This window comes from Malaya genurostris, chromosome 1 (assembly GCF_030247185.1).
Source record: "Malaya genurostris strain Urasoe2022 chromosome 1, Malgen_1.1, whole genome shotgun sequence".
NCBI lineage: Eukaryota > Metazoa > Arthropoda > Insecta > Diptera > Culicidae > Malaya > Malaya genurostris.
The window spans coordinates 48,147,699-48,171,986 of record NC_080570.1 but is presented as its reverse complement, the minus strand read 5'-3'; the positions used below and the strand labels follow the sequence as shown (position 1 = coordinate 48,171,986).

General features: G+C 35.9%; 1 protein-coding gene across 3 annotated transcripts in view; it reads left to right on the top strand.

The window, feature by feature from the left end:
- Positions 1 to 20,469, top strand: part of LOC131438890 (protein Skeletor, isoforms B/C) — a 167,831-nt gene extending 147,362 nt beyond the window's left edge. For 2 of the 3 annotated variants that reach the window (XM_058609287.1, XM_058609269.1), the window contains exons 5-11: positions 9,478 to 9,897; positions 9,964 to 9,984; positions 10,068 to 10,425; positions 10,493 to 10,973; positions 12,869 to 12,999; positions 13,055 to 13,224; positions 13,292 to 20,469. In XM_058609287.1, coding sequence (XP_058465270.1) covers positions 9,478 to 9,897; positions 9,964 to 9,984; positions 10,068 to 10,425; positions 10,493 to 10,973; positions 12,869 to 12,999; positions 13,055 to 13,224; positions 13,292 to 13,462 — 1,752 coding nt within the window. In that variant the 3' untranslated portion in view covers positions 13,463 to 20,469. The remainder of the gene's footprint in view (positions 1 to 9,477; positions 9,898 to 9,963; positions 9,985 to 10,067; positions 10,426 to 10,492; positions 10,974 to 12,868; positions 13,000 to 13,054; positions 13,225 to 13,291) is intronic. The other variant, XM_058609277.1, reaches the window with a different exon arrangement.
- The last annotated feature ends 3,819 nt before the right edge of the window (positions 20,470 to 24,288 follow it).

Sequence of the window (24,288 nt, the reverse complement as noted above, 5' to 3'; positions counted from 1 at the left end):
TATGCGATGGCAAAAAAATCACTTAGATTTTTTTCAGATCTCGAGTTGGTCCTCGTTTTCTGAACCCGAAAGCCCTGGAAGTAGTGACAAACAAATTTCAAAACGCATCGATATTCCATATAAACTTTATACATAAAGGCATCATCACATCACTAGGTGGATTGAAACAGGATTTTAAATCTGTAATAACACTCGAACTAAAAATTCAGAGAGAGATATGATCTCACAAGTTTGACATCTTCATCAAGCATGGTGTGATACAATAGATTAAAAATCAATTTTACAATATATCACTAAAATGAAATATTTTACAATATATTACACAAATTAATCTAAGATCGAGTTCATTAATAAACTCAGAAAGTAAAACTAGTGCCAACGAGTGCCAGAGAAAGAAACGATGCGGCTAACAACCGAATTGTGGTGAATTGAAAGTTCAAGTGGTGACCAGAACTGCGGTTGACATTTATTCAATTTTGTCGCTCCTTCCTAATGGAATACTGCTTAAAAGAGGGGTTGGACTCTCAATGAGCAATCAACAAAGACTTCTATTTAAAAATGGGCTTCCTCTTTTCTTTGTGCTACAACCTAAGATTCAATTAATACACGAGGACATTATTTATACATAACTAGTCACATAACGATTCTTAATTATTTTTGAGGAACAAATTAAAATTAGTTCTATATCTACTAATAGGAGCGGTAGAATTTTCTAGAATCTATAATGAAACAATTAATGGCATTGTTTTTTTTTAAATTATAGACAAGGTTGAATTGTTATGGTACTTTAATTTTAGTGTGAAAAACTCACTCATTAAAATGTTTCACGTTGTGTTCCTACGAAAACTTCAAACTAAATGCGTTTATTTTATTTTCATCATGGGAAATATTTTTACTTTCTATTATGCTCATACAACAAGCAGGAATAATACTAATAACTGGAATAAAAATCGAATTGAACGACTGATTACTTTGAATAGAGCTTCATTGCAACGCAAACCACCCATTGGTTATGATTTACAATACGATGCACTTTATATGCATGTTTATGCAAACCAAATTCTTGGTATCACATTCCGATAGCGGAACAAAGGCTTAACAACCAATTCATACACTAATACCTAATTGTACCCGATTGACTACCCGATAAGCGGATTATAAAGGGAGCTTTCAAGAACTGTGTCTATCTTCAGTCGGCAGAAAGATCTAGATCACCTTTTTGGTGAAAAAGTTAGTTGTTTTTCAGATTTTAATTAGTTGTTCAAGACAGCTGACAAATTTTGCAATTATTAATTTTAATTTGTTATTCTCAATCCACTAAATAATGTTAAAATAAATTCGTCTACATTTTAATTAAATTTGCCAATTAAACATACTGGTATTTTTAAGTTTTTCAGTTAAATCCGCAATTGATGTATATAATTTTTTAGTTTTAGTTTAGGATATTAAAGAATTCAGTTAAGTCATCTTATTATCTAATAAATCAGTTTCAAAAAAAAATCTTTTTGAATTGGACGATATTTATAGTAATTTCAACTTTATAAAATTCAGTCGTTTCACGGATTACGTTCTATGAATTGTGTCATATGTAGATTTGTGTCACCTGTAAATTTAATAATTTTTTGCTGTGTATGGTTATTATCATATGTTTTTTTTACCCCGGCTTGGTCGTTTACCGGAGGTTCCACCATCTTTCCATCAATTGTGTGAACTAAAGTACTAATCCACCCTGTTGTCTCGATACCACTGCAAATAAAAACAGCACTATATTTCGATATCTTTTTTCTACAATTTAAAAGGGCCACGTAACGCAATTTGTAACTTTATATTACTTGATTTATGCTTCCCAAAAAGTATATGTACGAGCATTTTGGTCTGCAACCCTTCTTCTTATAAGTAGTAAAAGTTGATATACAAAAGTTAAAATGTTAAATAACTTTGTAAGAAAAAGACCAAATCGTGCAATATTCAATTTAACGTTTTTGTAATTGTCCCAAAATTAGTAGACATAGAAAACAATTGCGAAAAACCTTTTTAATCCACCTAGTGGTTTAATGATGCCGTTCCCATATTACTTACATTTTCAAAAATATCACTAGAAGATTCTGCACGGAACCGCAAAACAACCTAATTTTAAGTACATTCCACCCAATTTGGGGGTTCCGTTCAATAACCTAATTTTAGGTAAAGTGACTCTAGGTAGTTCCGTAAGGCACATGCAAAAAATACTTAAATATGAGTTATATTTACTCTACAGTTGAGTCGTATTCACTTAATTTCAAGTTGGTAAGGTTTACTTAATTTTAGCTTATTGAATGAAACTTTCGCTCTTGGGTGGTTTTGCTCTTTGTATTCTGACAACAATTGAAGGAGTGAACGAAAGGAACAATTCAAACAAACTTAAATTGGAGTAAAAACAAGGCAAATAATAGGTAGATTTCATTTTCCGTGTGTTAAGGGCTGAGGACAGTACCGTAAAGTGGTAGGTTTTTTGCTATTTTCCTCTTTCAAATTATATTTTCTTGGAAACGGTGCAGAATATAGGAAAACCCACCTGACAATGTCTTCGAAATTTAGTTGAGAATATTCTGTGAAATTTTCAGATTAATTCATTGAGTTTAGCGGTCGTGTTGTATTTTTTGCTGACTAAAGAACTGTTGAAAATTGGAGCGCTCGGAAATACATACCTCTACTTGTTCATCTCGGCTTTGAAGGCTTGTATCATAAATCTACCGTGACAAAGTCTAGATAATTTAGTTTAGATGCGATTAGTACACAAAAACATATATGTTATCGCGATAAAAATAAAGTCTTGTATTTTTCTGCGAAACAAAATCAGTTTCAATGCATCCGCCATTTTTTCGCTTTGGTTTCCTGATAGCATTCTGAAAAAGGAGAGAGAAATAAAATTGGCTCGACAAGGCTGCCAAACACACAGACGTTTCATTGTATATAAACACATTTTTTGTTTCGCAATATTTTTTCATTGTTCATTGAAATCTATGTAATGTTCAACCCATACGATAGATTTATGTGATAAAATTTCTCATCAAAATAATAACATGTATGCTGGCAACCCGGTACAGTTTGAGAAATACGATGCGCAAAGGGAATTTAGCGAGCCACGTGGTCGATTTAAAACTCAACACGCGACCCTCTGTCCTCAGACCTTAAGAATATTTTTTTAAATTTGAATAAAATAAGATATTTTCTTTGGATATGCACTAACATAACCTTTTCAGTTTGTAAACAGTTATGTCAAGTTAATAAAAAAATCTTTATTTTGCACCAATTTTCACTATTCAATTTTTCAAGTGATTGCATAAACTTTCTGTACGAGAAAGGCAAGACTTTTATATGAAAGAATTGTTATCATGACTTTGTGATAATACAGGGTGATTTTTTAAGAGCTTGAGAACTTTTTTAAACAATAAAACGCATAAAATTTGCAAAATCTCATCGGTTCTTTATTTTAAACGTTAGATTGGTACATGACATTTACTTTTTGAAGATAATTTCATTTAAATGTTGACCGCGGCTGCGTCTTAGGTGGTCCATTCGGAAAATCCGCTTTTTTATCGACAAATTTTGTTCAGCGATGAGGCTCATTTCTGGTTGAATGGCTACGTAAATAAGCAAAATTGCCGCATTTGGAGTGAAGAGCAACCAGAAGCCGTTCAAGAACTGCCCATGCATCCCGAAAAATGCACTGTTTGGTGTGGTTTGTACGCTGGTGGAATCATTGGACCGTATTTTTTCAAAGATGCTGTTGGACGCAACGTTACAGTGAATGGCGATCGCTATCGTTCGATGCTAACAAACTTTTTGTTGCCAAAAATGGAAGAACTGAACTTGGTTGACATGTGGTTTCAACAAGATGGCACTACATGCCACACAGCTCGCGATTCTATGGCCATTTTGAGGGAAAACTTCGGAGAACAATTCATCTCAAGAAATGGACCGGTAAGTTGGCCACCAAGATCATGCGATTTGACGCCTTTAGACTATTTTTTGTGGGGCTACGTCAAGTCTAAAGTCTACAGAATAAAGCCAGTAACTATTCCAGCTTTGGAAGACAACATTTCCGAAGAAATTCGGGCTATTCCGGCCGAAATGCTCGAAAAAGTTGCCCAAAATTGGACTTTCCGAATGGACCACCTAAGACGCAGCCGCGGTCAACATTTAAATGAAATTATCTTCAAAAAGTAAATGTCATGTACCAATCTAACGTTTAAAATAAAGAACCGATGAGATTTTGCAAATTTTATGCGTTTTATTGTTTAAAAAAGTTCTCAAGCTCTTAAAAAATCACCCTGTACTAACAAATAGGTACAAATTGAAAAAAAGATTTACATATTATTCACCTGAATCTGACGTTGAACAAAGCATGCTGCAAACGGACCGTAGTGTTTTCTTCTTTCATACCAGCACGTACCGGTTTTGCATCGTCATTTTGTATGACGGTTTGAATGTTTTGACACTTATCGCCATATAATTTCGGAACCGGAAGTCGGATCCGGATAAGATCGATGAGCACACTATCTGTTAAGATAATGAGAGCTTTATTTAGAATTATGATTTGTGCAAATCGGTTAAAACGTTACTGAGAAATCGGAGTGAGCTCTGTTTTTGCAGTATTTCTTCACTATTATTTTTTCAGTATTTCTTCACTATTATGTTGGGACTAGTAACCCCAAAGCAGTTTTATGTATGCTTCAACTAACAAGATCTTCCAACTAGATGAATTTGCCAGTAAGTTTTATAAAAATTTGCTCCTCGTTTCGCCATCAATTGTGAAAAAATACTCATGAAATTGAATATATTTCACTTGTCGCGGTGTTAAAGCGGAACCGAAAGTCAGATCCGGTCCTTTATAGGGGACTTTTTAAAGAATTTTATGAACTTTTATTTGCTTCTTAGTTTGTGGAAATCGGTTAAGAAATTTCCGAGAAAGCTATTTGTGTTAGACCTATAGTTTCTTCGATCGTTTTTTTTCGTTTGAGGCTCTAAAACTTTGCAAAAGGCCTTGTTTACCTATCTCTTAAATCAAAAAAGTTGTGGAAATATACTTTTATCATAGTAGGCTTTGCACATTTTTGTGATCGAATCAAGGGCTGTATTTTGTAGATGAGTTCTCCGAAGAAAGTATGTGTATCGAATTAACGGTTTAGCAGCTACTTAATTAAATTCACGTTTTGCCTTTCTCATATAGAAAGGTTATGCAATCACTTGAAAAACCGACTAGTGAAAATATATAATAGTGTCATATACCATTCGACTCAGTTCATCGAGCTGAGCAATGTCTGTGTGTGTGTGTGTGTGTGTGTGTGTGTGTGTGTGTGTGTGTGTGTGTGTGTGTATGTATGTGTGTGTGTGTGTATGTGTCAAATAATCTCACTAGGTTTTCTCGGAGATGGCTGAACCGATTTTGACAAACTAGGATTCAAATGAAAGGTCTCGTGGTCCCATACGGAATTCCTGAATTTCATCCGGATCCGACTTCCGGTTCCGGAATTATAGGGTAAAGTGTGTTCAATATTGTATACCGTCACTTAAACCGGCGAAACAAAACACGTAAAAAATTTCCTAAACTGGTCTCAAAACTACACAAATCGATAATCATTATCAGTAGGCAACTAATCAAACCGATTCCGGCTATCCTGGTTCCCGGTATCCGGTTCCGGAAGTACCGGAAATAGTGGTCATATATACCAAAATGGTTCTCACTCACTTTTCTCAGCGATGGTTTGACCGATTTCCACAAACTTAGATTCAAATGAAAGGTCTTCCGGTCCCATACGGAATTCCTGAATTTCATCTGGATCCGACTTCCGGTTCCGGAATTATAGGGTAAAGTGTGTTCAATATTGTACACCGTCACTTAAACCGGCGAAACAAAAAAATTAGAGGGTTGTATGCAAGACACGACCGATTACGATTACATTAAAAATGTAATAATTCTAAGATACCCATAATCAATACAAAAATAAAGATGATGGTGGATTCATTAAACAGTGAAGAATTACAAACTTACTCTGCTTTTAGTGTTTACATTTTTAGCGAATGATCAAAACGACAATTAGATTCTTTCAAAACAATTGATTCTACTCTATTTTATACCTTCAACAAATTTTTACATTTGAAAATTTTTGGAAAATATCCCTTAAATGACACTACACTTAGTCTGCATCCCTTCTCAAGATTCTGGGAAGCAAGGTTAGACCAAAATATTATGCTTTATACTTCGATTATTGTTTGGTTTAATAATAGGGTCTGAGGGATTATGCTGAGAGATAATTCTTTGTATTTAGCCACATTAAATGAAAAAGAATTATCTATGATTATCATCATAACACAACTTTATACTGAATTTATTTGCGCGCCACCGTGTTGTTCGTATGTAAATGGAGATTTCAATATGCAAACTACCCGTTGACAAATTAAAATATTTTTAAGCTTTTTCGAATCAAGTTAAATGAGAAAAATTTATCAATAAATCGCAGAGATACAACCTCTTCAAATTAGGTTCGAATAATCAATCGCCGATAATTCTAAGTTGGCCTGCTAGTTACCGGAGAATCAAGCTAAGCCATGGGTGAACTAAAGCAGAAATGTATTCGTGCATATATTTATAGATCGCGAAAACATAGGTCAATTCCATCCAATGCAATTGAAATACTTAAATGACGTTACCGCATAAGTTTAAGTTAAATGATTTTGAATCGATTGGTAGTTAAATTATATAAATTCATCAACAAATGACTGAGTTCTAAGGCCTCAAAACTATGACAGAAAAAGGTTACGCGGTTATTTTTGTAAATTTTTTAAATTGACACCTGCCTCGTACAGTGAAGATTTAGCAAAAGCGACAATCCAACGAGCGAACGCATATACAATCTAGTCATCACCTCACTGGACGAGCTACTTGTTTCATTCACAGCCAAGCATCAACTGAAATCAAGAAATGATTTGCAGCATATATTTATAGATTCCTCTTCGAACTACGCAGAATGATGCGGTGTTTTTATGCATGACGCAAAGCCTCCTATGCCGAACAAGAAAATGACGTCAATTTCCTCAGCTGGGATTGGTGGATTAAAACATAGGTCAATTCTAACCATTTTTTCAATAGTATGCTATTGAAATACTGAAACAACGTAGTCATACATGTTTAAGTTAAAAGTTTCCGAATCGATTGGTTGTTAAATTATGTCAATCCATCAACAAACGAATGAGTTCACGTTCAAAATATGACGCAAAAAGGTTACGCGGTTATTTTTGAAACTTTTAATTGACCCCTGGTCCCGTATAGTGAAGAGTAGGACATTTTTATTGCCAAAGATTTACTAAAAACATGGGCTGTTTCAAAAGAACCGGTAATAACGCTCATTCTGTTCTTCAATACTGAATGATATATAGGATACTCAAGCGAAAACGGTGTTGCGCTGATAGCAGGAAATTTCACCAACACATAATGCAAAAGCGACAATCCAGCGAGTGAACGCATATACAATCCAGTCATCAGCTCACTGGACGAGCTACTTGTTTCATACACAGTCAAGCATCGACTAGCCAAAGAAATATTTTTCAGCATATATTTATAGATTTCTCTTCATACTACGCATAACGATGCGGTGTTTTTTGTGCATGACGCAAAGCCTCCTATGCCGAACAAGAAAATGACGTCAATTTCCTCAGCTGGGATTGGTGGATGAAAACATAGGTCGATTCCAACCATTTTTTCAATAGTATGCTATTGAAATACTGAAACGACGTCATCATACATGTTTAAGTTAAAAGTTCCCGAATCGATTGGTTGTTAAATTATAACAATCCATCAACAAATGACCGAGTTATTAACGTTCAAAATTATGACACAAAAAGGTTACGCGACTATTTTTGAAACTTTTAATTGACACCCGGCCCCATATAGTGAAGAGTAAGGCATTTTTAATGCCAAAAACGTGAAAATTTTTCTAAACTGGTCTCAAAACTACACAAATCGGTAGTCATTATCAGTAGGCAACAAAACAACCGATTCCGGCTATCGTGGTTCCCGGTATCCGGTTCCGGAAGTACCGGAAATAGTGGTCATATATACCAAAATGGATCTCACTCACTTTTCTCAGCGATGGTTTGACCGATTTTCACAAACTTAGATTCAAATGAAAGGTGTTCCGGTCCCATACGGAATTCCTGAATTTCATCCGGATCCGACTTCCGGTTCCGGAATTATAGGGTAAAGTGTGTTCAATATTGTACACCGTCACTTAAACCGGCGAAACAAAAAACGTGAAAATTTTTCTAAACTGGTCTCAAAACTACACAAATCGATAGTCATTATCAGTAGGCAACTAAACAAACCGATTCCGGCTATCCTGGTTCCCGGTATCCGGTTCCGGAAGTACCGGAAATAGTGGTCATATACACCAAAATGGTTCTCACTCACTTTTCTCAGCGATGGTTTGACCAATTTCCACAAACTAATATGCAAATGAAAGGTCTTCTGGTCCCATACGGAATTCCTGAATTTCATCCGGATCCGACTTCCGAATCCGGAGTTATAGAGTGCGTACTAGAAGAGTTTGTGTGTCATGTTAGTTGGTGGCCGTACGAACCGACTTTGACTATACCGGTTCTCGGGTTCCGGTGCCGGAAGTGCATATGATAGTGAACCCATTTCGTTCTCTTAAGGATGGCTTACGCAATCAAGGCACTGTTTTATTCTGTATGTTATGCATAAACAATCACTTGGTTTCTTTCAAAAATCGAAGAGAAAATTTTTGAATAGAATACCACAATATTATATGTACATAAGAAAGGCATCATTACACCACTAGGTGGATTAAGACAGGTTTTTATCGATTCAATCCACTATGCACTGTAGCAGTTCTCCACTGTAGTGACGACTTGCCAAATTAAACCAAAACGCTACAAGTCAGCTGTACGTCTCGTTTTTTACGGAAACTGCAGCCACAAATAGCTTGCCAAATCAGAAACATGCAAGAAATTTATCGACAAACATGAATTTGAATTTTTCAAGGACCTCACCACGACTAATGGGATCATAGAAATTTTGTCCATGACGAATGGTTCCACTTTCAGGCCACAAATGAAAATCGCTTACCAAGTCATGGCATTCGTCGCGAACTTGTGGACAAAAACGATATTGAATCTACATGGCCCATCCCCACGACTAGTGAAACTTTTGACCAGAAAGCAGCTAAAAACCGAGTTTAACATATGTTTCGTCTCCGATCAAAGTGCAGCGCTTGTGTTTCGTCAAAACATGGTCTCACAAGAGCCTTTGCTGCGAAACTGACGATCCAGTACTCACCAAACTGTTGTTTTAGGAATCTTCACAAATTGTTCTGTTTAGAAATGTAAACAAGGCGTGGTAGAGGCGCTCGAGGGGCGTACCAAATTACTTTTAGTCAGCCTTTATTAACAAGGACTTTCCACAATTCTATGTTCCAGGTCGATTTCGGCGAAATATTCATTCCACCCGGACTAGACGTTCCCAAGCCTCGAGTGTTGCCCGAGTTCAAACGACTGGCCCACGGGCTACGGTCCAGCAACATCAGCATCCTGGATGCCAAAACGTTCTACATTCCCAATCTACACTATGACGGTGCCGGACCGGATGCGTACTTCTGGGTGGGCAACGGTTCCGAACCTAACATTATGGGTATCAAAGTTCCTAACGAGATCGGGTCACTAGAACCGTTGCGGGGCTACCAGGGGGAGGACATTGAAATCCAGCTGCCAGGCAACTTGACTATGTACGACATCGACTGGTTGGCGGTTTGGTGTGTAGAGTATAGACATAACTTCGGTCACGTTTACATTCCGAAGGATTTGGACATTCCGCCGGCACTGGGACAGACCAAAATAGCGGTAAGTACTGTTCTGGAGATATTCATACATTTAACATTAATCTTACTGTATGTGATGACTTGCAAGCCGCCCTGGTGGTACAAACCGGTACGTGAAAAGAATCGCAAGATATAAGGAAATGTCAAACAGTGTACTAACTTCTTGTTTATCAACCGCACTTCCTTCCACAGACGACGTCATCAACTATGCCGACGCAGGTGGCGCATGGCAGCACTGCCAAGCCGAAGAATGTCAACTGCAGAGAGTTGCTTCGCTCAAAACTCAATGTGATGTGGGAGGTGGTGGGAGATTACGTGGAAATTGAGTTGATCGGGCGAATCCGCGAAGATCAATACATGGCATTTGGGATATCGGGTCACAACGGGCATCCGCAGATGGTCGGTGCCGACGTTGTTGTTACATTCTATGATCGTAAGCAGCGACGGTTTCGGGCCGAGGACTACTACATGTCGGCGTTAGCTCAGTGTGATGGCAAACAGGGCGTTTGCCCGGATGAGCGAATAGGTGGAAAAAATGATGTGGAATTAAGTAAGTGAACTGAGCAATTATTGTCTGAAGTAAATATTTTCATGGATTTTTTTTTCAATTTCAACAGTTTCTGGAGATCGTAGTCATGGAGTTACTCGAATCAAGTACCGCAGGTTGCTGCAAACCAACGAAGCTGTTAACGATCAAGCTTATCCCACGAACCGTCAAATCTCAGTGGTTGCTGCCATCGGTCCGCTGAACTCACAGGATGAAGCGAATGCACACTCCCACCAGGATGTGACGGTCGATGATATTCAGATAAATTTTTCGTCCAAGAACGATCACACCTGTACGGATGCGTTGGACAGTGTTCGCGACGTTGGAGGTCCAGAACCATGGCCCACGCGGATCCTTCTAGGAGAAAAAAACATTAGTGTAAAAATTGGACCAACAGGTGGGAAACGAGGGTACACGCCGATTACCGGACATCCTTCGTGGGGCATTGCTTGGTACCTGAACGATATGCTCATCCCGGAAGTATATGTCGAGCGGGGTCAAACGTACACTTTTGTGGTGGAAGGAGGAGACGATTCAACCCAACCGGCTAAGTAAGGAATTCATTTGTTGGGAATTTGACGTATTGCTAAACTGTCTTTTTACCTTTTTTTATATATATAAAAAATAGGTGTAGAATTCGCTCAAACTTTCGAAAAATTTTCCGAGGCCCGGAGGGCCGAATGTCATATACCAATCGATTCAGCTCGACGAACTGAGCAAATGTCTGTGTGTGTGTGTGTGTGTGTGTGTGTGTGTGTGTGTGTGTGTGTGTGTGTGTGTATGTGTGTGTGTCTGTATGTGTGTTGTCAACTAAGAGGTCGAGATCTCAGAGATGGCTGGACCGATTTTGATCAAACTAGTCGCAAATGAAAGGTCTCCCCGTCACCCAGAACGCTATTGAATGGTTTTGAGATCGGATGTTTACTTTTTGAGTTATACGAAGTTTTATGTCAAAATTTTCAGTTTTTTGACAGTATCTGTCACAATTGACCTTGAAAACAGAATATGTTTTCAGACTTAGATTCCGCACGGTAATAGCTATCCAACAAGCCATAGATTGTTAAAATCCGTCCATTTTTAACGGAGATATCGAATTTTTTGTGTAAGCGACTTTTCCCCTTATTCCAGCAGTAGAAGTTCTGAGCGCTGTATGGCAAAGAAAGGCTTGAGAGCTACGTAAAACACGATTTTTTATACTGTTACATACAATAGTTTCTAAGTACCAAAAAGACTGTGAACAGCATTATTTTTCATGACATTTTGCCTCGGACCAATTTTAGCACGGTTCGTTTTTAGCAACATAATCGTTCGAATATGACATATTGGAAAGATTCCGAATTCTGAACAATTTCATAATTATATTGATTTAAACTGCTTACAGCAATAAATGCTGGAAGAACAAAACACCCATATACCATTTGAATCGGTTCGTCGAGATCAGCAAATGCGTATGTGACAAATAATTTCACTCAATTTTTTACCTTATTTTCGAAGATGACTCAACCGTTTTCTACAAACTCAGATTCATATGAAAATTCGTATGCTCCTAAACAAGGTTCCTGAATTATGTTTGGATCCGACTTCTGGTTCCGGAACTACACGATGATATGTGAAACGAAATTAAAATTGTGTAACTTATTTTCCTCGTAGATGGCTGAACCGATCTAAGATTCAAATGATATCAAAGAATCATCTAAGATTTGCTGATTTGAATAGTCGACAACCAAATAAACTTATTTCAGTTTTAGTGGTATTCAGTTTTCGATTCGGAAGGCACCCAACAATTTAACTCGTACTACGATTTCTCAAAGATGTCTATACTGATTTTTAAACATATTGAAACAAATGTAAACTAATCAGGTGATTTTTTCTGACTTCGGCTACACCGATTTTCGAATTCCGGCTCCAGTATCGAATCGTTTCTCAAAGCTCAATCGTTTTCTCAAATAAAGCCAAATCGAATTTCAGAAAAAAATTCAAATTAAAATAAACTTATAGTCCCACACAAAATTAATTAATTTTATTCAATGCTGACTTCCGATTCTGGAATTACAGGAGGATGAATTTTTAAAATTCAAACCGATATAGAAGATGATAATCCCGAAAAGCTTGAAAGTTGGACTCAAAACTATTGCAATTTATTCGTCATATGGCCATACGAATCGGTTTGTTTTATGCTGGTTCCTGAATACCGGCTCTGGAAACCTTAAATTACCGTAAATTCTAAAGTGGAACTCACTTCGACATATCATGAAAAGTTCAATCGATTGTAACCTTTTTAGATAGAGTAATGAGTGATTAAAATGTCAAATTGCAGCTTAAAACGACGGTCATAAAAATAATGTCATGAAAACCGAAGAATATTCATGAAAAAAACACATGCGGATTTATAAAAAAAGGTATCATCTCACTGATAGGTGGATTAAGCACGTTTTTTCCTTTGCAGATATCATCCATTCTACATAACAGACTCCAGCGAGGGCGGATATGGCCAGTTAACGGACGCTCAACGACGACGGGAAACCATTTTTGCTGGTGTTGAGTACGACAAGGATAATTATCCGATTCCAACTGCCGGTAAGAATAGTGGAAAACTGTGTTTATTTTCAACATTTAGAAGTATTTTCCGTAGCTGGTAGATATTGTGAGTGGAAACACAAAACCGTGGACAAGTCAGACGAAATCGAAACATTTGAAGAGTACAAAAAGACTTTGTATTTATCGTGCGATGATCCTGATGGACAACCAGCTTTCCTGAACTGGACTGTAGCTGATGATACACCGGATCTTGTTTACTATCAGGTAGTTAGAAAAAAAACAGACTTTATCAACCTTTACTCGATGAAATTCAAAAACAATTTACTTACAGTGCTACACACACCGGAATTTGGGTTGGAAGATCCACGTAGTGAACGCGGGTATGACAGATAAAATCAACGGTTCGCATGGTTTGTTCGTTGTGAGTTCGCACAGTATAGCTCTTTTGGTACTCACCTTGTGTATTAGCTTTTTTATGACAGGGCGACGGGAAGAGTTTTGATAGTAACATTATGGCTTCACTGCATCCGAGGACGAACCATCGCGTTTGTTCCAAGTGAAGGCTTGCTTGAAAAGCAGGCATATTTAGTTAAGAACTTAATACACTCGGTAATGTTCCAAAGGAATGCCGTAGTTAGTGATAGGCTTGCTTCTTGTTACAGTCGCTGGGGCTGATTTTTGTATAATATTTCGATCGATTGCTTTCCACTACTCATATTTTCTTCTAAGATTTTATTGTATAAATCAATTTTAGCCTTGAAACATTAGTAAATTTAGCAAACAGGTGGTCGATTTAACTTAATAATTTACAAGTAAATGCTGTTATGTTGGGTAAAGATAAATTATAACATTTCAAGTTTAGTTAAACATTTCATAAACAATGAGTTTATTCATTTTATGACATGTTCAACATCTGACAGTGATAGCTGAGAAAAATAAATCTTTAAAGTATAATTATCATTAAACTCTAAGTTTAAGATTTTATATCTATATCCGTCCACAACGAAACAGCATAAAAAATCTTATTTTAGAACAAGAACAAAATAACTATTGCAAAAATTTCGTTTTAAAGGCCCTACACAATAAAATAAGTTTATCTAAGAAGCAACCTATCAGTAGGAGACGGCTATTCGGAAGGAAGCGTACTATAGCGAATACAAATTAACGCAACAATAAAAATCAACCATGCGATATCGCTTGAAAAACATATCTTTCGTGTGAATGAGGAAAAACTTTGCGCGGTAATCAGTTTCGGTCAGGCCTATTCGAAATAAAATCAAGGCATCATTTTGACATCGTAAACGAGAATTTAGGAATTTAGTTTGGCAAAGCCAACTGCGTGCTATCGATGCATTTCACAAAACAAATGCAGGAATGTTGAATCTCACGGAATGCTTGCGAATAGTTATAGGTTAAGGTTATGTTATAGATAATGATTTTTGGTAAACAACAGAAGAAAAATCTTCGCGGATCAATAGATTGGAAGTAGCTCATCTCCTAGTGTCATTAAATATAGGGAAAAAAAGATCTGATTCGTTGAATAGAAGTCCTATTTTTGCATGGACGTTTGAAAATGTTGAATCCTCCCATACTTGTGAAAGTTGTATTTACATTTGTAAGAAAACCATCAATTCGTTCGTATCATCCTTAATTTAACAGTCAGTTTATGAGAAACGAATTATGAAGACAGGTTCAGATAGTAGATTAGACCTGTGAGTATCAATCAAAATAGAAAATTACGCAGGGCTCTCATGGGACGAATTGTAATCTTTGTCATCAGTGTTCGCTACTAATGACGTTTTCAATGTCATATCATTTCCAGAACTAGACCAAATCGATCTATTGCCACTAGAGATGTCAAAAAGGGTTTGTAATATGTTACCTTCAGTTCGCCTACTTCGAGATTCGATGTGAAGTCACCAGAGGGCGCCATGTTCTTAAAAAAAGGTGTCGCTTTTGATTTGTTCGTAAAACGTGAGAGCTGGATGTCTTGATAATATGATGTCTTTGATAAGAGCTTGCATACAGTGGTTATCGTACGCAAAGATGGCTTTTAACGAATTCTCTATTGTATGCTTCAAACAGCTTTTTAAAGGAAGTTTGTTCCAGCTTGGATGCCTTGGAGTTTTACAAACTGCACTCATAAACAGGTCTGCAGATTTCTTGCATAAGCTTCAGATATGTTTGTCAAAATACTCCATTTTACAATTTGCACGAATCGAAGAACGCGACTTTTTCATTCAATTTTTTTCTAAGAAACTTCGTTTTTAAACTTTTTTGCAGGCATTTGAAAATCATGTTTTGCTCAGACATTTGCCTAAAATTTACAGACTTTTACAATCGCCGCGGTCTTACCAATTCCGTGCATCAAATACGGTAACAGAGGTATTTTTGCCACTTCATATATTTTGACCCACCTAACAAACTTTATGAATTTAATCGATATTAAATAACCCATGTTGCATCAATTTGAAGCTAATCACATAAAATTACCTATTGACAAATTGTCGCAAAGCTGATTGACCAGTAGCGACACCTGCCAATGAAAAATGGAACTAAGAAAATGAGGATTCTTTAGGAAATTTTCATATCGGCAGTAGTGATTTGCAACATTTTTATCGTTTATTCAAGAGTACAAATATATATCAGCAATAAAAGTAAACTCGGAGTAGAAGAAAATCGATTAAATTACGATTAAACATGGAAATGTGTGAAATTTTTTCACAGGGAAACCAGTGTAACGTTAATTTCTCGAGTAAAATAAATCCTAAAGTGGGCCAAAATACCTCTGTTACCCTGTAGATAAACTGACGTCCGAAGACTTCTTTCGAGTTCAGTCTTTTTAACCCTGTCTGAAGATATTTGAAATCCTGGCATCTCTGCTCATAAACGATCACGGTTGTGAGGAATTCTGGCAACCGGCAGAAGGCTGACTGCATTCCGGCTGCTGTCAAAATTGTCGAGGCAAAATTACGTCATTATATCGCCGTACGTGTCTTGTTTATTTCGCTCTTCCTTCGTTTGTCTTTTTTTTTTATTCGATTTCATTCGATATTCGTCAATCCCGCATGTACATACAAAAAACGAATCTTGTCTGCTTTTGTCTGGCAGAACGTTGACGTCTGTAGCTGGCAACCTAAATATCTGATTCATTTTTTTTCCTCTTTTACTTTTTTGCTTGTTGACAATGTTGTGAGCAGAGTTACAAGTTACGTAGATATTTGAAAATGCTCAGAGGAAAAACTTTTTTGTTCGTTGATTTGTTCAACTTTTATATGGCAGCCGTGCTTGTATATAAAACATGTGTGGCTAAGGAAATGCACCACAAGTTCAGCTTTGAAAGCAATCTTCAATATTGAAAGAATCCACAGAGCTTTTATAATATACTGACACGTCACAGAACTTTGAAACAAATACCTACAGACTCTCACTGTTATAGGAACTTGAGGATTCGTTCGGCTACCGAAATAGTATTCGCCAGTCACTTACTACGAGAGTTTGTACAAATAACTGCGTTTTACGTCTATGTAGATTCCTGATTTTTGAAGCTTTTTTTCCATGTGTAAAGGCTTATTCATTTGAATCTAGTTTGGTCAAAGATTTACGAAAGTAATTAGGCGATGACTGAGCTGGCAAATAGTGGAAACATGTCAAAAAACAAATCGAACAAACATTAGCTGGGAATCTGCCCTTCTGTTTATCTCAGAACATTTTTAAGGATGTTTCTTAATTCGCTCTTATCTGTGATCCATAAAATACACTAGATTCGACCATATTTGAGATTATTATTGGATCTCCAACAATCTTGGCAACTACTCCAATATAATCTTACTTGGATTATACAATTGTCCATTCCAGTAAGAGTTCAAATAAAAACTGAATTCAATCTCAAATTGAGTCCCTGATACTCAACATTGTAGTAGATAAAACTATTAAGTAAATATAAAGTATCTTTCAGTAGGTTTTCGTGTGGACTTTATGGAAACTACTTAAAGCAGCCACACATAACAAAACTATTCGGAACTTCAATTTCTATTCTCGTTTTTTTTGTCTTACATTTCATTTACCTTTTCTTTTATTGTTAGAAAAGCGAAAACCATGAGTTTGGCTCTAAAAGTTATAGTTAAGCAAACCGCAACCAACCTAAAATTGAGTAAAAGGTAACTGCTATTTGTTTCAGTGAGCCAATGAAAAAAAAGACCTACATGTACAAATACAAATCAAGTATCGATGAGCTTGTCCACAAAATAGGTGCAATATTCAACGAAACAGGTCTGGTACAGATTACAAATACAAAATGAACAACAATGCAAGAGACTACAACATTACAAAGCTTTGTCTTAACGTACATTTGAACATACATCGAATGGTTATGATCTGTTTAGTTTTTGTATGCAAAGTTAGTTTTACTGTTCATGTGACAATAAAGAGGAAATCTGAAGAAAGGGAAGCTCATTTTTTGTTACGTTTATACATACTAACGTTTAAAAGAGAAAGAAAAACGCAATTGCTGTGAATTGCGACTGTAAGAAATGACAATAAGAAAAATCAATTCAATCTATTCAGTAACAATAAATTAGAGAATAATAAATCAAATTGGAGTAAATTTAGCACACACTAACGCTAGGTATAAACAATAATTGAACTAAGTGACAATAAGGCAGTAGATTCAACACTATATGCGTAACTTGCGACAATAACAAAATTGAAATGAATGAATCTAACGACAATAAATACAATGTTTCAAATTTAAATGTTTTTTGGAATTTCACAACTTAGATAGATTAAGAAATACTACCATTTAGCGCCAAGTTGTAATTACTTTTTAATCTGCGTTATTTCAACTCATTGTTTGTTTAACAATCATTACCCATACAATGTATAAGTTTACATTTTGTATTGAACATACAACATAAAAAACTTGTTACTGAGCTGAATACATAATTCTAGAGATATCATTCGTTTTTGGATAAGGTGATTTTCACTTTTGAAAATTCTATCATCAATCATGTAAATTCTAAGTGTATAACAAACCGAAAATTTACTCGATACAAAACGAGCAAAAAGCACGAGAACCTGTAAATTTATCAAACGAAACTCAAACATAGGCTGGCGTAATGCAATTCATTCAATTTTACTACAGAAAACTAACAAACATTACAATTGTTTCTTTCATACTCGTAAAATTTGGAAGTATGTACAGTACTCGCTCGCTTGAGTCAACGATCGATAATGTGAAAATCCCGATAGGACTCCACTGTGTCGGGTGGCTAACAATGTATTATCTTAGAGCAACAAAACAAAACTTTAAATGTGTATATATTTGAATTACTTGTATGTGAGTTTCTGTATGCCTACACAGCAAGTTAAACTACAACAATACTGATTCGGACAGCTTGAACGAACATGAAATATCAACCAACAATGTATTAGTTTCAAACCTTGGGAACTGAGAAGAGTAATGAAAATGATCCAAAACACGGTCTATTCAACAACAAAGACAATAAATGTCAATTATTGACAATATTTAATAATAGGGGAAAAAGAAGCAAACTGAAAATCGAAGGATATACATTGATGATGTTAAAGTAAAATGAGGCTGTTTCCAGTAATAATATTTTTGGTGTAATACAACTTAAATTACGCAATCTAAAAAAAACGACCAAAATATTGTACAGTTGCGAAAAAGGCCTCCTTTTTAGTTGTGGGAAGATTTGATGTCCTGTGAACTGTAAATTTTATTATTCATCGAAACAACATAAATGCCAATGTTGTGTTTTTTTTAATTTGGAACGAAGGAAAAATAATTTTATATTTTCAAACAATCACTTTTGCAAAATCCCATTTATCAATACCGAATTGAAATCAACACATGTTGACATTTGAAGATTTTTATTGTTCTATTTCAATTTACCTTAAACGTTCTCCGCAATGGCAAAATTTAACAAATAATAAGAATATTGTCATATAAAGACAGCAAATCTAATCTTAAAGGAAAATCAATGACAGCTTTAAACACTTCATACCAACTAATCGAGAACAATATGTACCATGTAAAAATTATTTAAAACCTAGTTACCACGTTCCAATTCAATCATTCTACAATATAAGTACCTATTTGGTTTTACACGAATATGACATAAACTATCAAAATGGGCAGGATTAACGTCGTTTATAGCCAACCATTCAAATATTAAAACGTGTAATTGAAAATGTAAACCATACCCTATCGATAGCTGTCAAACAAGAACTTTATTAATCATAAATTCATTCGTTAACTCATCTTATAAAGTCTAATTAGGTTTCGGAAGTAATTGACATAACATCACTAATGTCGTTTTTGCTTGAGAAAACTGACAGTGATCGAGGCTAATTTCATCAAACAAACACTTCTTACGAAACTATGTTGGTTTCGCACTTAGCAACGGGGGTTTGAGCAAACCTTATATAAAAATCAGGTTTGATACTGTCTCAATTTTCAGTTCAACTACGGTGAAACTAGGTTCGAAACTAGCTTTAAACTACAGACTTTCATAGTAACAGACTTGCGAATACTTCACTAGCATAGGAATTTGACGGGTCGTTTGGCTTCCTAAAAAGTTTCCGCCGGTCTGTTACTGTGAAAATCTGTAGTGGAGACTGGGTTAGGTTTGGCATCAAGCGAAAACGACGAACGAGATTTGACAGTTATCGTAAGTTTGTTCTTATATTCATTTCATTCTGTTCCCTGTTATTTTTTAATCCTTTCATTGTGCTCCTTCACGCAGAAAACTCTTTTGTGATATTAACATGGTACAGAGTGGAAACAATTTTTCTGTCGTTCTGGTACCATCAAAATACAAATATAAATAATTCAATAATTTTATTGATATGAAATTGAAAAACATAATACCTTAACAAAAGAAAGTATAGCTGGTTGTTTCATACAACTATTTGTCTGTTTCAAATGTAAATTATGGGTTAATCCAACCAAAAAATTAGTTATTGTTGGCTTAAAACGTCATGCCTGAAACAAAAAATTTATCATTTGAAACAAATCGGCCGGATTTTTCTGCGTGTTGTCATTCCACAGCATTCCAGTGTAAACAAACCACCAAAAGCTGCCAATGATGAACCTAATTCATCGGCATAATAATTTTCAGATCCGATTCAGTGCCAGCATACCCACCATACACAACACTCGTTCTCACGTGGAACAGTTGTCCGTGCCGGTACTGAACCGGATCGGAATGGTTTGAATAGACCTTTAGAGATAATAAAAATCTAGAACCACACACAAACCAAGAAACAATACCAAAATATCCAAAACAATGTCGTAATCGAATTGGTTTGTATATAACATGCATAAATCTTCCCACAATGATGTCATTTTTACTACAAATGCAGCGCGGAATGCTTACAACACAACTTGAAGGCATATAGACTACAATGAGAAGAGCATACATCATAAACTCTCTGGGCAAAAATCGAGAACAATAAAATTAATAGAATAGTATTGAACCAATGGAATTACCGGAGCCTTTTATTCAAAAACCTACATATCACAGTCCTGTTGTAATAGGAATAATTACCCAGAGCACACGTTCCGGGTTGGCGGTTCAATACATAGGATACTGGTCCTACAAAACAGTTGTCGTAGGTTCGATCCTCGACCCTATGAATCGGCTACGAAGTCTGTTGAAACAGAAGGTCAAATCTCGCAATAAGGAACGTAATACACACTCAATACTGAAGTTGGAAGTAAATTTAAAAATAGTCTCGGGAGATTGCCCGCTATTTTCAACAGTTTTAATACTTGAAAATTGTTTTTCTTATCCTCAAAACGTACATCCACAGATAAATCCTGTGTAAATTTCAATTTTTCTATACGTTGGAAACAACCCGCTTATGAGGAATTCTGGCAACCGTCAGAAAGCTGGCTGCACGCTTAGAAAAAGTTACTCAAAGTTTGAGTACTAGTTACTCATTTTTAAATGATACATGGAAACGTCAAAAATTGAGTAGTTATCATCAATGATATTGAGTAACTCCTACTCTAAATTTGAGTTTAACGCAATAACTCGTTTTTTTTGTTACTATTCGCAAGATCAGTCTAAAAGTTGTAATAACCATTTGTAGCAACAGGTTGTATATTTTGTTAGTGAGATCGCGTATTTCGAGGGTGAGTCACTCAACACAATCGGTGTTGTGTCTGCAAAAACCGGAATGATAAACTCCGTGTTGTGCTTTAGAATGAAACCGAATATGCTCAAATGTCATTTATGAGGAATATGTGTATGATTGGTGCCTGAGCAAATTTGCTTTCATCACTTGATATAGCATTGAGTTCAATTACCTAATATTTTAATACAATACACTCAGAAAATGAGCAATGTTTTGCAAATTTGGTATATGTGAAATAAAATTTCACTCAAAATTTGAGTGATAGTTACTCTATTTTTGGTACATGTACAAATAAAGTATTACTCAGTAAATGAGTAGATTTTAACCAAATATCGTTTCCAGTGGAAGAACTAAAATTTGAGTAACTTCGGAGTTACTCTAAATTAGAGTTGTTCCACTTTTTCTGTAGATGAGTGAGATCTTACTCATTTTTGAGTAACTATTTTTAAGCGTGTGTGTTCCAGCTGCTGTCAAAATTGTCCAGGCGAAATTGCCTCATTATCTCGCCGTACGTGTCTTGTTTATTTCCCTCCTCCTTCTTTTTTCTTTTTTTTATTCGACTTCATTTGATATTCATCAATCCCACATGTACATACCAGAAACGAATCTTTAAACGAGGTAAACGAGATTGATATATGGGTATGTTTGGTAGTGAGAATGCAATGTCATTGGTAATAACATTTTCCATGATTAGTACATATGAATGGCAATAACTTATTGCCTCTCATATGTACTTCTTTATTGAAAACATAAAACCAAGACGCTTAAAATGTAGAACCGATTCAAAACGGTTCTGCCAATCTTGTATGGCAAGAATCCGACAGAAAAGAACCGTTACTAACCGCTAGGCGAAATTCTCTGCCGGAAACGGTTGTTGCATTGTTGCCAGACTTTTGCCGGAATTCTGGTTGAATTCCGGAAAAAATGGCTGGCAAATATATCCAGCCGTCTGCGGGGAAATCTGCCCGCCGCGTACAAGTGGGAAGGAGCTCTCTACTGCCACCTACTCGACTACTCGCCGCGATCTTTCAAAACGTTCCGGAACGATAAAGTATAGTTCTTCTGCCCGTTATGGAAATATTCCAACTACAACCATATAAAAACTCCTCACACGCTTTTCCAAAGTGCAAAAAAATAACTTTATTTCCATGTCGTTTGAATCACAAGTGAATTTAATCGTAATAAAACAAAAATAAACTTGTCATTTTGACCAACAGCAAATCAAAAATTTCACATGAAGTTAATGTAGCACCCAAAATAGTGTCATGATGTGAATGAAGCATCATAAATTGTGTCGATCGTAGTGACATCTGCAAGTATTCGCCGCTCTGAATGAGCAAATCTTACACACAGTTCATGTGTGAGCCTGTATCTCTGATTTCTGTGGTACATCTACAAATACTTCAAATTTACTGCCTTCTTCGCACTAATAAAAATGAACCATATTTTCTACCGTTTCATAGAGTGCCCGCTAAATATATTAAATCGCGATTTTTTTTAAGTTTAATTTGTACAGAATAGAGAACAAATAATATTTCGCGCTTCCTTTGAGCGAATGCCAATTATCGGGCCTTTCGTTTGACTCGTAGGTTTTGCACAGCCTTCTTGGTCACTTTCTTCATCGAAACATGTCATCTGACATTTGTCTTTCGCAACTTCTCGAGATTTTTCTGACGGTGGCCTAGTATTTTTCTATTGGGTGGAGCACTATTCACGTTAAAACTCCATGACTTTATTTACGTAATGGAAAGCTTCTAAATTCGACCAAAACAGAATGGAGCGATTTTGTTACTTGAGAAAAGGCAACATATATTTTTTCAGCCACTTTTGCACATAAATTCTCTGGTTGATTGTACCGGCGCCAATGTGAATGTCAACAAAAGAACAGATGGTCTGTCACACGAGATGTTTCTTTCCGAACTTCGAATAACTAAAACAATCCGATCGATAAAATTTCATTCGACTATCCGTTCCAATCAACGATTATTCGTTGAACCTATTGATAGACATCCATCCAGATTTGCAGTTCGAGTCTCGAGTAAATTCCGGGTAATTCTTACGAATTTTTTAGAAGATGTAGTGGCAATTACAATTTTAATTTGATTCAATGGGCCGTATGAAAAAAAAGGTAGTAAAGTCTGTTGTTTGTAGTATCTTCTCAAAAACAAATTCCACAGAGTATAACGCGGTTTGGTATGAATAAAAAACAAGTTCGAACTTGTAGTAAATGCTATTTCCGAATTTAAGCATTTACTGCATACCGTATCGACACAGAGCCGGAAAAGCTGACATAAGCATGCACAAAGCAAGAAACGTACTTACATCTGTAAAAATGCCACTTTTTTTCAATTTCTGTACTTCACTTTATCAGCAAACACACGAGTAGCAACCTCTAGAGATACCTACCGAAAACTTGTAGTAAAGACTACAGTTTGTAGCATGTTTTGACAGGAACGTGATCCACTTGTAGCATTTACTACCGAAATTCAAGCATGCTACGTTTTATTCATACGGCCCAATATCTTTGCTTCGGCTCCAATCCAAGTAGCAAACATTTTTATTGTATTGTATTTTTAGACACCTCTCGCAATTATTATGCGACTGTAAAAGTGCATATTGCTTGTATAATGTGCAACAAGTCTCTTGTTTCATAAGTTTCACAGCAGTAATATTTGGTAAGTAGAAACCGGAAACGAAACTGCTAGAATGAAAAGTCAGTTGAAAAAAAAAACGATGTGAAACCTCAACCTTTCAGGTTTTTTGAGCTGGTTTCACAAGAAGTAAGTTTGTTGCGAAAACGTATGAAATCAATTGTCTAACATATCCAACAAAAATAACCGTTCTGTAGCAATTGTGAAGCATGTCAATTTAATTGCTACTTGGTAAGAAGCAATACCACAGAAAAATAGTTCGAAACTTGTTCAATACTGCTGTTATAATGATGCAAAAACTCGAAGTTTTCATTTCACTCTGAAAGACAATCTATCGAACCGAGACAGCAGATCTCACTCTAACTAATGCTTTCATATATGAGATGACTACTAGAACAGTTACCATATTTATTTCAGTTTAATATGCAACCAATCATTTTGTTATTTTTTTTTAAATCGCGATTTTTTAGAGAGTGAAAATCATTGTTACCTAATATCTTGGTTCAGTGCATAT